This window comes from Haplochromis burtoni, unplaced genomic scaffold (assembly GCF_018398535.1).
Source record: "Haplochromis burtoni strain Fernald_Lab_line unplaced genomic scaffold, NCSU_Asbu1 Contig_200, whole genome shotgun sequence".
In the NCBI taxonomy this organism is placed as follows: domain Eukaryota; kingdom Metazoa; phylum Chordata; class Actinopteri; order Cichliformes; family Cichlidae; genus Haplochromis; species Haplochromis burtoni.
This window is the reverse complement of record NW_024582561.1, coordinates 959,411-972,983: the sequence shown is the minus strand read 5'-3', so window position 1 is coordinate 972,983 and position 13,573 is coordinate 959,411. Positions and strand designations below refer to the sequence as shown.

General features: G+C 41.6%; 1 protein-coding gene across 1 annotated transcript; it reads right to left on the bottom strand.

Annotated features, from left to right (window-relative positions):
- Positions 1-1,144: 1,144 nt before the first annotated feature.
- rnf5 (ring finger protein 5) lies at positions 1,145-13,185 on the bottom strand. Its single transcript, XM_005936269.2, has 6 exons — positions 12,816-13,185; positions 6,457-6,475; positions 4,726-4,838; positions 4,574-4,631; positions 4,368-4,479; positions 1,145-3,199 (listed from the first exon to the last, which is right to left on the bottom strand). The coding sequence occupies exons 1-6, from the start codon at positions 13,022-13,024 to the stop codon at positions 3,081-3,083; spliced, it is 630 nt and encodes a 209-aa protein (XP_005936331.1). The 5' UTR covers positions 13,025-13,185; the 3' UTR covers positions 1,145-3,080.
- Between the last annotated feature and the right edge of the window lie 388 nt (positions 13,186-13,573).

Here is a 13,573-nt window from a genome sequence, read left to right as displayed (position 1 = left end):
AGTTTTGTTTATTCTTTGAGGCTCCAGTACTGTGTTTCCAGCACATATGGGTTTTCTTTTTTCTTTTTTTAACTGGTTAGCTAGAAATCAACCTGATTTGTTCCCATGTTCAAAATTTGGCAAGTGCAGTCTTTGTCCTAACAATCGAGTTCTGTTTCATTCTTTTTTTGGTTTGTTTTAAATCAATAATTTCATTTGATTTTCGTTTTGCCTTGTGTATTAATCTCAGCATTTCCTGTTCCTGGGAGAAAACATAGGCTTTGTCTAAGGATTTAATTGTTTCTTCTAATTGTTACCCTAACACAAGAGGAAGGTTAAGTGCTTGATGATCAGTTGAACTCTTAGGAGACTGAAATAATGTTGTGCATGTTTCTTATCTCATCCAACTAAAAGCTCCACCCTAAAATGTGTGGATTAGATTGAAATCTCTCATTATTTACTTTAAATTACTCTTAGAAACTACAATAGCTCATCCAATTAGTTAAGCTGCTCTTGAATGTAACATTGTAATGTTTATCCAGTTTGAATTGAGCTTTGCAAATGTGAAAACATCGTATTCTATTAATATTAATCACAAGGCACTGGCATGCATGACATTATGACTAGGAGCTGAGCCCCCATAAAACAGAGCACCATTCCCTGGTTAATACAACCAGGGAAGGGTGCTGGGGTTGCTGTAGAGCTATCAGTCCACATAGAGCCAGTATTGTGCGAAAAAGTGATTTTCTGTATTTAAACTGCTAACTTGTTGGCCTATAACAGGGGTCCTTAATCCCAGTCCACGAGGGCTGGTGTCCCTGCAGGTTTTAGATCTCACCCTGGGTTAACACACCTGAATCACATGATTAGTTCATTACCAGGCCTCTGGAGAACTTCAGGACATGTTGAGAAGGTAATTTATCCATTTAAATCAGCTGTGTTGGATCAAGGACACATCTAAAACCTGCAGGGACACCGGCCCTCGTGGACTGGGATTGGGGACCCCTGGCCTATAATATGTGAAACATGTCAAATGAATCCCTTGTGAATGATATTAAGCCACAAACAGCATTCCTGTTACAAAGTAAAAGTCCCAGTTTTTAGCACAACACCCATTTTACCTCTGACTGCATAAATATATGACAGAAAAATAATGAAAAATCACAACAGGTCAGCTTTTAATGTAGCAAATGATCACATCTGAGAAACTTTCAATAAATAACTTGATCATTTTCTGTAAGTTAACTCGGTTGTTTAATTGCCCACTTCAATAAAATAAAATAAAAAATAAAAAAGACAACACAGAACGAGACCATGTTTTAATCTTAGTTCATTTTTGGTTTTGCACTACGTCTCCATGTTTCTCCAAAGACTTCCATCACTCGTTTTAGTGTCACATAAGCCTCACAACATCAAGTATTGAGAGAGGATGAGCCCTGGGCAACTATAGAGGACCCGCATTCATCTCTGACCCCGATATGATTGTTGAAGTGCTAAAGACCTGGATGCAAATCAGCGGAGCTCTGCTTGATTCCCAGGATTCTGGATTCCCAGGCAGAGCTCACCGCGTGCTATAAAGTTACAAGAAGCCTTTCAGTGTGAAGTGTATCTGAAGAGGGGAAAAATTATAAGAGGAAGAAGTGCTCATCATACTCCTAGTAACTCACACTTGAGTGCAGTTGATTTCTGCATAACTGTGGGAGATTCTGATGTGGGAAAACATGAAGCATAAAGCGCTATGAATCTGATTCGTTTATTTTGGCCCATGTTTGACTAGAATATTCAAGAAGAAAAAAAACAAAACAAAACAAAACAAAAAAAAACCACAAAAAAACCCCAAAAACCTCAGGGGTCACTTAACACTTTGCACTTCACATTTTTAAACACATTAAAATGAATTTGTGTCAGTTACTCTGCTGTACAGTCAAAAGAACTACAAGCCTTGTCAAATCATCACATTAGCGGGGCAACAAAATTCTGCTTTCTCAGGAGGGGGATTATTAACTTTTTAAATCAAACGAGCTCCGAAAAGCAAGAAGCATCTCAAGACCCACATCTTGTTCTCTTTTGCTCTCCACGGCTGGTCCTCCAGTCAGAAATACATAAAAACAGCATTTACAATATCCATATGTACAAATACAGAATGTATACACACGCACTCAGACACATACAGTCAGGAAAAATCAAAGGACGTAATTTAGATCTGTTTTTTTTTTTTTTAAATCATGTGTGAGGAGACCAAACTGCTGCTTTTCAATCCTGCATATTGATTTATTCTGCCCCCTTTTGTTAACCGTGCACCTCACACTCTTTAAAGTAGCTGATGTGGGCATGAAAAACAACCTAACCGGCCCATTTTCCCCCAAACACGCAGGGAACTACAAGGAACAAGTGGTCCGACAACGGCACGCGCCCCGAGGTGTAGGGCAGCTCCGACTACAGACAGCTTCACAGTGCGAAGGCAGTTTTTGTTAAGACAAATGTTTAGAAGAAGAAGAAAAAAAACAACAAAACACAAAAGCATCCCACAGGGCCGCTTCTGTCTGTCGCCAATTCTACGAGAACGTCTCCTCCCTGTATTCTAACCCCTCTCACACCCTTCCTCTCTGTGCTTCAGGAAAACCCACTTTCCTAAAGACTGCTCCACCCAGCTTTCTTCTTCTGCAACACTGGACACCAAAAGACGAATAAGATCTCGCGACGTAGCTCACCCTGATCATGTAATACTGCCTCTTTATGCTCTCTGTGCATCCATCTACAGCTGTGTGCACACTGGGAGGGCTTACTCGCCTTGGGGGACAGGCGCTGCACTACTTTCCAGTGAACTTCTTGCATAAATAAAGAGCAGGTGGAGGAGAGGGGTGGGGCCGAGTGTCCTGAAGTGATCTGATATAGTGAGGAAGAGAAAAATCAAACTTCTGTATTCATGGTCTCAAACACAAACCTCCCTCTACCCCCTCCGGTTAGGATATGGAACGCGAGTGTGTGTCTGTGGCTCGGGTTAAGTGTGCGAGTTGTGTTTGCCGTTTTGTTTTTTTGTTTAATGCGCCCCTCCCTCTCAGACATCAATAATCACTTGTGTGTCCGCCACCAGGTCTGCGTCACACGCTTAGCAGCCAGAAGAAGAAGAAGATGGCGACGAACAGGAATAGAGAGTCTTGCCAGTTGTTATTGCCGTTGTTGCCGTTGCCGTTGCCCTGGTGGTCACCGACGTACTGATCTACAGGAAGAGGAGAAGGATTGTGAAGGTTAGTATAGCTGTGAGTGTTTATAGTTTGTTCCTTGGGGAATTTTCCTTGTGCACCTCTGGACTGCATCCAGTTCTGGAGCAATTTTCAGGTTGCTCCTGCTCTGATCGTTTCCTGTGCCAAACTGACTCTGAGCCCACATGTCTTTAGTCGTTTTCTTCTCCGTTCTAGATCTATTTTAACAGCCTGAGGCATCTGAGTTTTAGTTTTGTTTGGGGGGGGGAGTAGACTGATGCTGTTTTCCCATTGATAAAACGCAATGTGCACTGTAACATTTTGACCTCTAGAGGGCAGTGTTACTGCATGCTCACACAGCAAATTTCACATTCATGGTACAAACTGCTTAGTGGAAGATTTTGCCACTAAAAATAAATAAATGTGTAGCTTTCTAACTCCAACTTCTGAAAAAAGAAAAAGTGTTAATTTGTATTCTTTTTGCTCCTGTGGTAGAAACGACCTTCCATACATCAGCACAAGAGAGACTGTGCTGACCCCCAGCAAAGAGAGACTGATGGGAAACAGTTTTCACTATAATGCTGGTCAATTTAAATTTAAAATAGAATCTATTACAAGTATCTGGAGATGAGTGACGGAGAAAACATGTGCTTTAAAATGAAACTATACTAAATCTAAGATGGAAAATTAAAGACCAATTAAACAGGTCCAGCAGTGAAACGTGGAGAAATAACAAGGAAGAAACTTTTAGGGTTTTAATCGTGGCTTAGGGGATTAATGCTGCTTAAAACCAATCATTTAGCACACTGATAACCTGAGGGCTTTAGACTCGCAGTCTTGTAATTATTCACACTGATGAGTCAATTTATTCAGGCCTGACTACGGATTTGCTAATGCTTGCATGTCCTACAACTATCATACGCATGCATGTGTAAATCCAAGGAAGAAAATCCAAACATCATTTTTGGATTTGCTAAAATACTTTTGAGCTGGACTTTTACTAAACACACAGGCTCCTACAGGCACACAGAGAGCCTTGTTATACACTCAGTTTGAATGAATACAAAAGCACAATAATTAATATCTGTTAACGACAAAACTTTATATTATTTTTATTTATATCTCTAGGCTGATATTTTCTGGGGTTCAGCTGTAATAGCAGAAGACTTTATTTCCTTTGTTTACCTGCTCTGTGGAAGGGGTCGTTGGCGTTGAAGACTGTCGTGAAGAAGCCGAAGGGGAACGCTCCGATGCCGAAAGACATGTGGAAGCCGGTGTCCCCGAAACCGCGGAACATCTGAGCGAAGAGAGAAACCCGGCAAAGAAACTTTAATATAAGCTAAACTCAGCTTTTTATTTAAAAACCAGTGTGAAAATATAAACCAACTCACCCCGCCTCTGCTCTCAGGCTCTGTTCTCTGCCCCTGAGGCCGGGGTGGAGTTTTCAACCTGAAACAGCAGAAACAGTCAGAAAGAAGCTAACAACCAAAAAAAGACACACACACACACACACACACACACACACACCGAAGACTCTGCTCACCTGGGGTCCTCCTGGCTGGAGCTCCCTCTGCCGTACAGCGGGATTACTTTCTCTCTGCTGATGCCTGCCTTGCACACGGGACACTGCTGTCGGCTGGGCCGCGTCTCCAACCACTGATGAGGAGGAGCAGAGCAAGGAGAAGGATTTCAAAATGATTGCAATACACGTCACACAAACTGATCTTTATTTGCCGATTCAAGAGTCGAACCTAAGTGACGCTACCCGCTGCATTTTCTAAAACTTTATTTACAGCAAGAGATGTGAAGCACAACATGTTTACAGTGGTGAGCGGTGAAGGAAGTGGCAGTAAGAGGAGGCATTAAGTACATTAGCATCTTTAAGCTGCATTAAATCAACCGACAGGTGCAGCTTCCACACTGAGCTTACATCATCACCCTGAACTGATTGTGCTGATTACAGGCCTCCTCTCAGGACTGTGGACCTTCACTGAGGTCTTCCTCGCTGTACTGTTAGTTTGACCCCCTTAAAATGAAGCCAATAATAATCCTGAGCTAAATGCTAGGAGCCTTTACAGACTGCTTCAGCACAAAAAGCCCCACCCACCTGCTGTCTGAACCTTGTGGGGGGCAGCCAATCAAAAAAAAAAGTTTACTTAAATGGAAATCAGCTTATTTAAGAAAGCTGAGGAGCCTCGTCAAGTTCCAGTATAATATAAATAATCATAATTTTGAGCTGTGAGTCAGGTACACTTTAAAAACTAGTTCATGCACTTATTACTTCCAGGCTGGACTACTGTAATTCATTATTATCAGGATGTCCAAAAAACTCACTGAAAAGCCTTCAGCTAATCCAAAATGCTGCAGCAAGAGTCCTGACAGGGACTAGAAAGAGAGAGCAGATTTCTCCTGTTTGGCTTTCCTTCATTGGCTTCCTGTTAAATCCAGAATTGAATTCAAAATCCTGCTCCTCACATACAAGGTCTTAAATAATCAGGCCCCATCTTATCTCAATGACCTTGTAGTACCATATCACCCTATTAGAGCACTTCGCTCTCGCTCTGCAGGCCTACTTGTTGTTCCTAGAGTATTTACAAGTAGAATGGGAGGGAGAGCCTTCAGTTTTCAGGCCCCTCTTCTGTGGAACCAGCTTCCAGTTTGGATTCGGGAGACAGACACTATCTCTACTTTTAAGATTAGGCTTAAAACTTTCCTTTTTGCTAAAGCATATAGTTAGGGCTGGACCAGGTGACCCTGAATCCTCCCTTAGTTATGCTGCAATAGACGTAGGCTGCCGGGGGATTCCCATGATGCATTGAGTTTTTCCTTTCCAGTCACCTTTCTCACTCACTATGTATTAATAGACCTCTCTGCATTGAATCATATCTGTTATTAACCTCTGTCTCTCTTCCACAGCATGTCTTTATCCCGTCTTCCTTCTCTCACCCCAACCGGTCGCAGCAGATGGCCCCGCCCCTCCCTGAGCCTGGTTCTGCTGGAGGTTTCTTCCTGTTAAAAGGGAGTTTTTCCTTCCCACTGTCGCCAAAGTGCTTGCTCATAGGGGGTCATATGATTGTTGGGTTTTTCTCTGTATCTATGAAGCGCCTTGAGGAGACTTTTGTTGTGATTTGGCGCTATATAAATAAAATTGAATTGAATTGAATTAAAAACAAATATCACAATTTTCAATATTGAAATTAAATGACCTTGAACTGCTTAATCAAGTCTCTAAAAACCCTGTAAAAACACACTACAGGAAGTATGAAACACTCACCTGATGAAGACAGGGCCAGCTGTAAAGAGCGAGAAAAGAAAAGATTAATTTACATTCTCACAACAGCATCTTTCAGTTAAAATAACAGACAAACCTGCTCCTCAAAGGTGGCTGATTAAAATGCTCCCTATTGTTTGCATTAATTGGCTTCATCTGTTTTCAAGACTGCGGGCCAGGCCAACCTGCTGCTGCATTGTGGGAGGCCAGGATGCAGGTTTGGGGAGACGCCCCAACACTGAGGTATTTTCAAGACAAACAGTTCTCAAGTGCTGAATATTTCTTCATATTAACAGCTTATAGCTACTTCAAGGCAAACAACAGAAACAGTTTTTGTCACTTTGTGTCATCCACACAAAATGACCAACCTTGAATAAGAAAAAACATATTTACAGCCTGGTACAAAAAACTATTTGGTGGCTGCTGACAGAGGTGGATGTGCAAATACAGTAACTTTTGGCTTATGCATCCATCTTTTATATATGATCTGCACCACTGACATTCTGTCTCATTGGATACCAAAAAAAACCCAAAACAAAACAAAAACCCCCCCTTTAAATAGACCAAACTACCCACAGCAGACCTCAGCAAAGATAAGAGTCCTGGTGCACTTACATTAAATCAGTCAATATATTTAAGTTAATAGCGTGAGTTCTTACTTGAAACTTATTCAGCTGATAAATTAAAAAAGTTGTTTAAAATATTGACCAGCTGTTTATGACCTGATCAACATATTACACCATTAAAGATTTAAAAACAAAAACAAATGACTAAAAGTCTGATTTTCAACTTTCAATGCACCAAACTGCAGTTATCAAAACTACACAAAGCCCATAACTGTGTTTTTTGGGTTTGTTTCTGGCCTAATTCATGTGAGCACACCGCAGACAAATATTAAACCTATTGTTCATTTTCTCATTTACTGTCACAGTGGTGGATGTTCATATTAAACATGGGCAAAGGTTAAAATAACGAGGTCAGTGTTGTGCTGTGACTTTTACTGAAACGCAAGCTGAGAAAATGAACAGGAGATTGTCCAGTAATGGTTTCCCATTACTGTTACAGATCACACAGGTGGACAGAAGCAAACAGTAAGAAAAGCTGCTGGGCTCTCAGCTTGACAAACTTAAACTATTTTTACAATGACATGGACAAGCCTGTGAAATGAAGAGGTGCTTCAGATTCCACTTGAAGCAAAGTTAAACCCGCTTCCAGAGACAACAAGCAACTGTGGCCACAAGATGCCAGATTTAAAGGATGTTGCAAACAGCATTGAGAGATGCTGTTTGAGATGAAAAGAGGGAGATCAGTTTCACTTCACTGTGCAAGCAGTGCTTTCCTTGCTTGCCCTGCTGGAACAGCACTAGCATTCCTCTAACCCCATTCATCTACTGTTTTAACCTTCTGTTGGTCAGAGGTAGCCAATCAGAAGAAACTTAGATTAGTTGGTTTAAAGATTTCAAGAATAAAAAGTATAAAACTTAAAATTTCTCCTTGAAGTGAACAGAACATTTTTTCACTGGCAATATTTATAAAGAAAACACAGTCAGCAGATTTAACTGTACCTTAAGTGTGCTGGAAAGGTTAAAACAAATTTCTGTGGTTAAAGTTTCCTCTAAGTGCCTCAACTGTTTTCTGTTTGTAAATCCTTTCTACACACCAGAGATTCTTTGTCAGATAAACTGATAACGTTAAGTAACTAGTGCAGTAGTACTTATATAATTCTTTTCTACTCTAACCCCAGTCATGCAGGGGAACAGGCAGGGCTTGTTTTTGACACCATAACAATTACGTAACATTCACCGCATCAGGTGAGCCCAAGTCAACAACTTAATGTGAACAAACTAACAACCAGCAGAGCCAATCCATAACACAAAACCCTGTGTTAATCTGCAAATCTTTACACACATGCTCAGACTTTCACAGCACGTCTCAGTGTGTACATTGCTTTAATACCAGCTATCAGATTGCTGCTGAGAATGGCTTTCTCGTGGATACTAACAGCTGAACAAAGTGCAAAGCCTAAGTTAATAAAACAAACCTATCAGCTCTGACTGAGCATGTGGGCACACGTTTCGACAACCTGAAACTAGCTGCTTAATATCCAATAAGTGGCAATGAAGCCAGAATGCAGACTATATGCCTCCTTACGGTACCACAGACTCAAGTGACATCACTTGAGTCATTTCATAACATTAAAACAAGAATGCAGCAATTAACAAAACAAAAACCCTACTTTGTGACAGCGGGAAGGAAAAACTTCCTTTCAACAGAAAGAAACCTCTGCCAGAACCAGGCTGACCAGAACCAGGCTGGGCTGAGGGGAGCAGGACAGGACAAAAGACACACTGTGGAAAAGAGCCAGAGATGAATAATAATCAAATAATCCGTACGGCTCATTCCATGTAAAATTAACTTAATTTGGAAGACGTTCCCATCTTATCTCAATAGAAAACTGCGTCAGGCTGAACAGCAAGTAAACCGACTAATCCTGAGGCTCTGATTTTTCATAGCAGCGTTGTTTTTGTAAACACACTTGCGAAACCTTGTCCACACCTCACCAGATAAAGCCAGAAATTTCTGCTCTCTTGTTAAGAACGTGTTCGAGTCTGATCTATGCTTGTCATTAACCACTTTTAAGTTAACCATAAGCGTCAATAAAGAAAGCATAGGACAGTTATGTTATCCACATGAGTCACATCACATTAGTGAGCCTGAATAATCAAACACAGCAGAAACATCAAATCGAGAACTGCTTCCATATCTGTCAGGCTCCAACCTAACCAACATCTTTTATCAATCCTGCCATATTATACTGCACACCTGATTTGCATGCAAGCTTTTGTTTTTATGCTTCATTTCTACACTGTTTACACTGAACAATGTGACCTATAAGCAGAATCAATAATTGCACTGGTGTTGATAAAAGATAATCAATCACTCTCTAAGCAGTAACTGTAAAATATCAATATCGACAATATATAACTATTTTCAAAAGATCCAGCACTGCTTTACAGCACATTAGCCTATTCCTGGAAAACATTTCAAAGTCACGTTTACTGCTGGGAGTGTGCAACAAACCACAAACACACAGATTTAAAAACAGCCTCATTTCAGCCCCCAGAGATGGATGATGCACTGGTTTTCATCGCAAAGAATAAGACTGTCCACAAACATCTCGAGATACAGGCGACCAAAAAAATCCTAAGAACCACTTGTTGCATGACATGATCGAGGAAGTGAAAATAATACCTGATGCAGAAGAGAATCTCTGAATACACGCAGGTCAAACCTTTAGTCTAACGAGTGTTCATTTCAGTATTTGGATGATAGTCAGAGTTAGGTGTAGCATGAAAGCAAGGATCCATCTTGCTTTGCATCAACAGTTTAAGCTTCTGGTGGTTTGATGGAGTGGAGGATATTTTATTGGTACGCTTGGTATCAACTGAGCATCATTTAAACCCCCCTGTCTACCTGAGTATAGTTACTGACCATGTCCAACCATTTATGACTACAGTGTACCATTTTCTGATGGCTGCTTCCAGCAGTTTAACACACCATGTCACAAACCTCAGATCATCTTAAACTGATTTCTTGAACATGACAATTAGCTCACTGCACTCAAATGGACTCCACAGTCATCAGATCTCAGAGCACCTTTGAGATGTGATGGAACAGGAGACTCGCATCATAATATGAGCAGGAACTGTGTGATGCTATCATATCAATATGGAGCAGCACATTGTTCGATATATGCCACGAAGAATTAAGACAGATCTGAAGGCAAAAAGGGGTCCAACTCCTAAAAGTAACCAATGAGTGTAGATTTATGTAGTGATTAAAAGTTGGTGGTTCCCAAAAGAGGGTTTGGGATGTCTCCAGTCAGATTAAGGAAAACCTAAATGTAACTATTTTATAATCATACCTTTATGTCAAACTCTTCAAGGTTTTAAATATCTCAACTGAAACGCGGGATTCTTTTCAGAGGCTTACTGGATAATATAAATGAGCATATTTATTTTTTTGATACATTTCTAATTCTAACTTGATGAGCTCTCATCCTGGAGGAGCAAATTCATTTGCTCTGCAGCCTGTGTGGACGACAAGTATGCTCGAGTGTGCGCTCACTCTGGGACTGTAAAGATGTCACACGCTCATTAACCTTGAAGTGCTAAAAGGAAATTAACATCTCTCACACATAAATCTGGAAGCTGCACAATGTATAAACTACCAGGAGTCTACCGATGGAGAATCGGCCACACACAGTCAGAATGAATGCTCGGCTGATCAGGTGAAAGGCTGGGAGTTTCGTGTGGTTAAAAAAAAAGATTAGATGTAGGCTTGCAGCGCTGATGCAACTTTAATCTAAAGGTGTTCTTCTATCCTTGCTGACGGTTTCATCATCGCCGTTTCATCAGGACTTCAGAGAGCAGAGGGAGACACGAGTAACACGGCAACTAAATTACATCAGCACGTAACGAGGGAGCCTAAACACAACGCTGTAAGGCAACTGTGCCCCTAACTGTAGGGTTGTTTCTACTGATTAACAGAAAAGGTTACTGATAAACAAAAAAAAGTTCAACCAAACTAAATTAAGCCTGACAAAGCCGGGCGAAGAGTGAGTTTGGTCTTTTTGGAAGGACCAAAATAGACAAACCCGCACCAGAATTGTGTAATGATTAGTAAGGTTCTTGTATTTCACATCATGCAATTTGTGCGAAACACTGTCGCCTCACAGCAAGAAGGTTCTAGGTTTGAATCCACTGGCAGCCGGAGCCTTCCTATGTTGAATCTGCACGTTCTTCCTGTGGTTGGGTAGGTTCGGCTTCCTCCTACAGTCCAAAAAACATGCATGTGGCCATGGAGGAGTCGTAGATAAAGTGCTTGAAGTCTATACAATATGTATGTATGCAAGTATGTACGCTTAGCTGGGGTTTGTAGTCTAAATGAGCTCTTAAAGGCCCTTTTAAAACTACAAGCCACATTTACCCTCCTCCCCACACATGCAATGTTTCATTCTATGCCTTTAGGTTTATCAGGGTTTCTGGTTCAGTCACCTGCAGACTGGAGAAGCCAGTGGTAGCTGGTCTGCTCTAGTTCTTGCCTGCTTAGATTTTGCATCCCTATCAGAATTTTCATTTCAAACAAAAGACAAAATAAAAAGTTAAATTACAGGTTGCTCCTATCATGTTATCTCCTGCGGATGAGATGATATGATGGATCTTGGACAGTTAAAACACGTCTGTTTTTATTTTCATGTTTGCTGCTGAGCTTTTCTCCACCCAGCAAACGCCTCACCTGTGAAACCGAGAAAACAAACATCACAAACATGTCACTGTGTAAGCCCACACAGGTCTCTGTTGCCAAAACACACTCATCCAGCCTTTGTGACTTAAAACTACAAACAGGTGCCCACTACGCTTTGACATCAGCTACAGTTCTGCTGGAAACGATTAGGATGACCTTCGGATTGGCCCTAATCCCACATTAACCTCAGCCAAGAGTCACAACTCATGAATGAAGCCACCACATCACTGAGCGTGTGTAAATATTCAACACAGAGTGGACTGAAGGTTGAGCCTTGTGCAAAGCCAGAGCCAACAGTGATGGAACAAACTAGAATTACAGCTGTTACCCAACACCTACTTTCAGTCTTTGATAAAACTTGTCAGCTATGTTGTTTTCTAATCTCAGGATTCTGGCTCAGCGAGGCCATAGCTACAAGGCGTTTTCACTGCCCATTATGTGCATTCAGCATATTGTGAACCTGATCTGAAAGCTGCCCATGATCAGCAGGGAGGTGGAACACAGAAGTTGATGTGTCACCGATCAAACCAGGCGCCAACTGCAGCTGTGACCTCTGACTAGGGCTGGGTGGTCTGACCAAAAACTTGCATCACAGACTTTTTAACGACTCGTGTGGTTTCACAGTACGCACTTATCTTGGTCTGTTAAATCAGACATGAAACACTGAGAACTGATAATAATCCAGCTATGAAACTGCTCATCAGCTGAGAGTCTGCGCTTCATTCCCAGACTGATTTATTTGAAATCCACTGTGGTGGTGTACATCTGCTGATCTGCTGATTCCAGAAACTTTATTCCCTTAAAAGACATGAGATCACTCTTTAAGGCATTAAAAAGGCGGCTTAGTTCACGGGTTAAAGTTCAGCTACATGCTGAAGACAAACACCCTTCACAGAGTTATCTAATAGTCTCTTATCCCGTTCACAACAGACTGATTACCGGAGCATCGAGGGGCGTGATTCCGCCGTTAGAAACAACCCAAAAGGAGGCCTAACAGGCGGCCAAACAAACCACACTAAGTCCGTGTTTGCGAAACAAATGAAACCAGCACGTACCAGAACAGGTGTCCGCACAGACTGATGACGGCGTCCCTGGCAGTGTCCAAGCAAATGTTGCACTCGAAGGTGGCTCGATCCCGCTCCCGTTCGCTCTCCCCGCTGCCGCCACCCGAACCGTCGCGGTCGTTGCTGCTCTCCCCGGCCGGGAACCCTCCTCTGCTGGCCGGACCGCCGTCACTCGAGAACCGGTGATCCGCGGCCGCCATAGTGTTTATTTTCCAAACGAAGAAAGAAACGAAGCGAGCCAACCCGCAGCGGCCAGACCCGAGCTAACGTTAGCTGTCAGCGGTAACGGTTGCTGCTGTCACCGACCGAGCCGAGGCTGCTGTCTCTGCCCGAAAGACGACTTCCGTTTCCGGGAGAAACAGGACACGTGGGGCGGGCCTAATTTAAACACCACCGCCACCATAATAATAATAATAATAATAATAATAATAATAATAATAATAATAATAATAATAATAATAATAATAATAATAATAATAAGAAGAAGAAGAAGAAGAAGAAGAAGAAGAATTACTGACACGTACACCTTCGTCTCTAGCCAATCCTCATTTCGTTTGTGGTAGGAAAATAGAAGCGATTTATTGAAACATGACAAAAACAAACAAAAAGAATCGCTTAATAGCTCTTTGGGAAACACAACATTCTGGCAAAAATGCCATTTTATTTCCGTCAAACTCTTATTTTTGGCATTTTTCATAGACTCAGCTAAGGAAATTGTAATAAACTTTGTTGGGCTGTGAATAGCAACG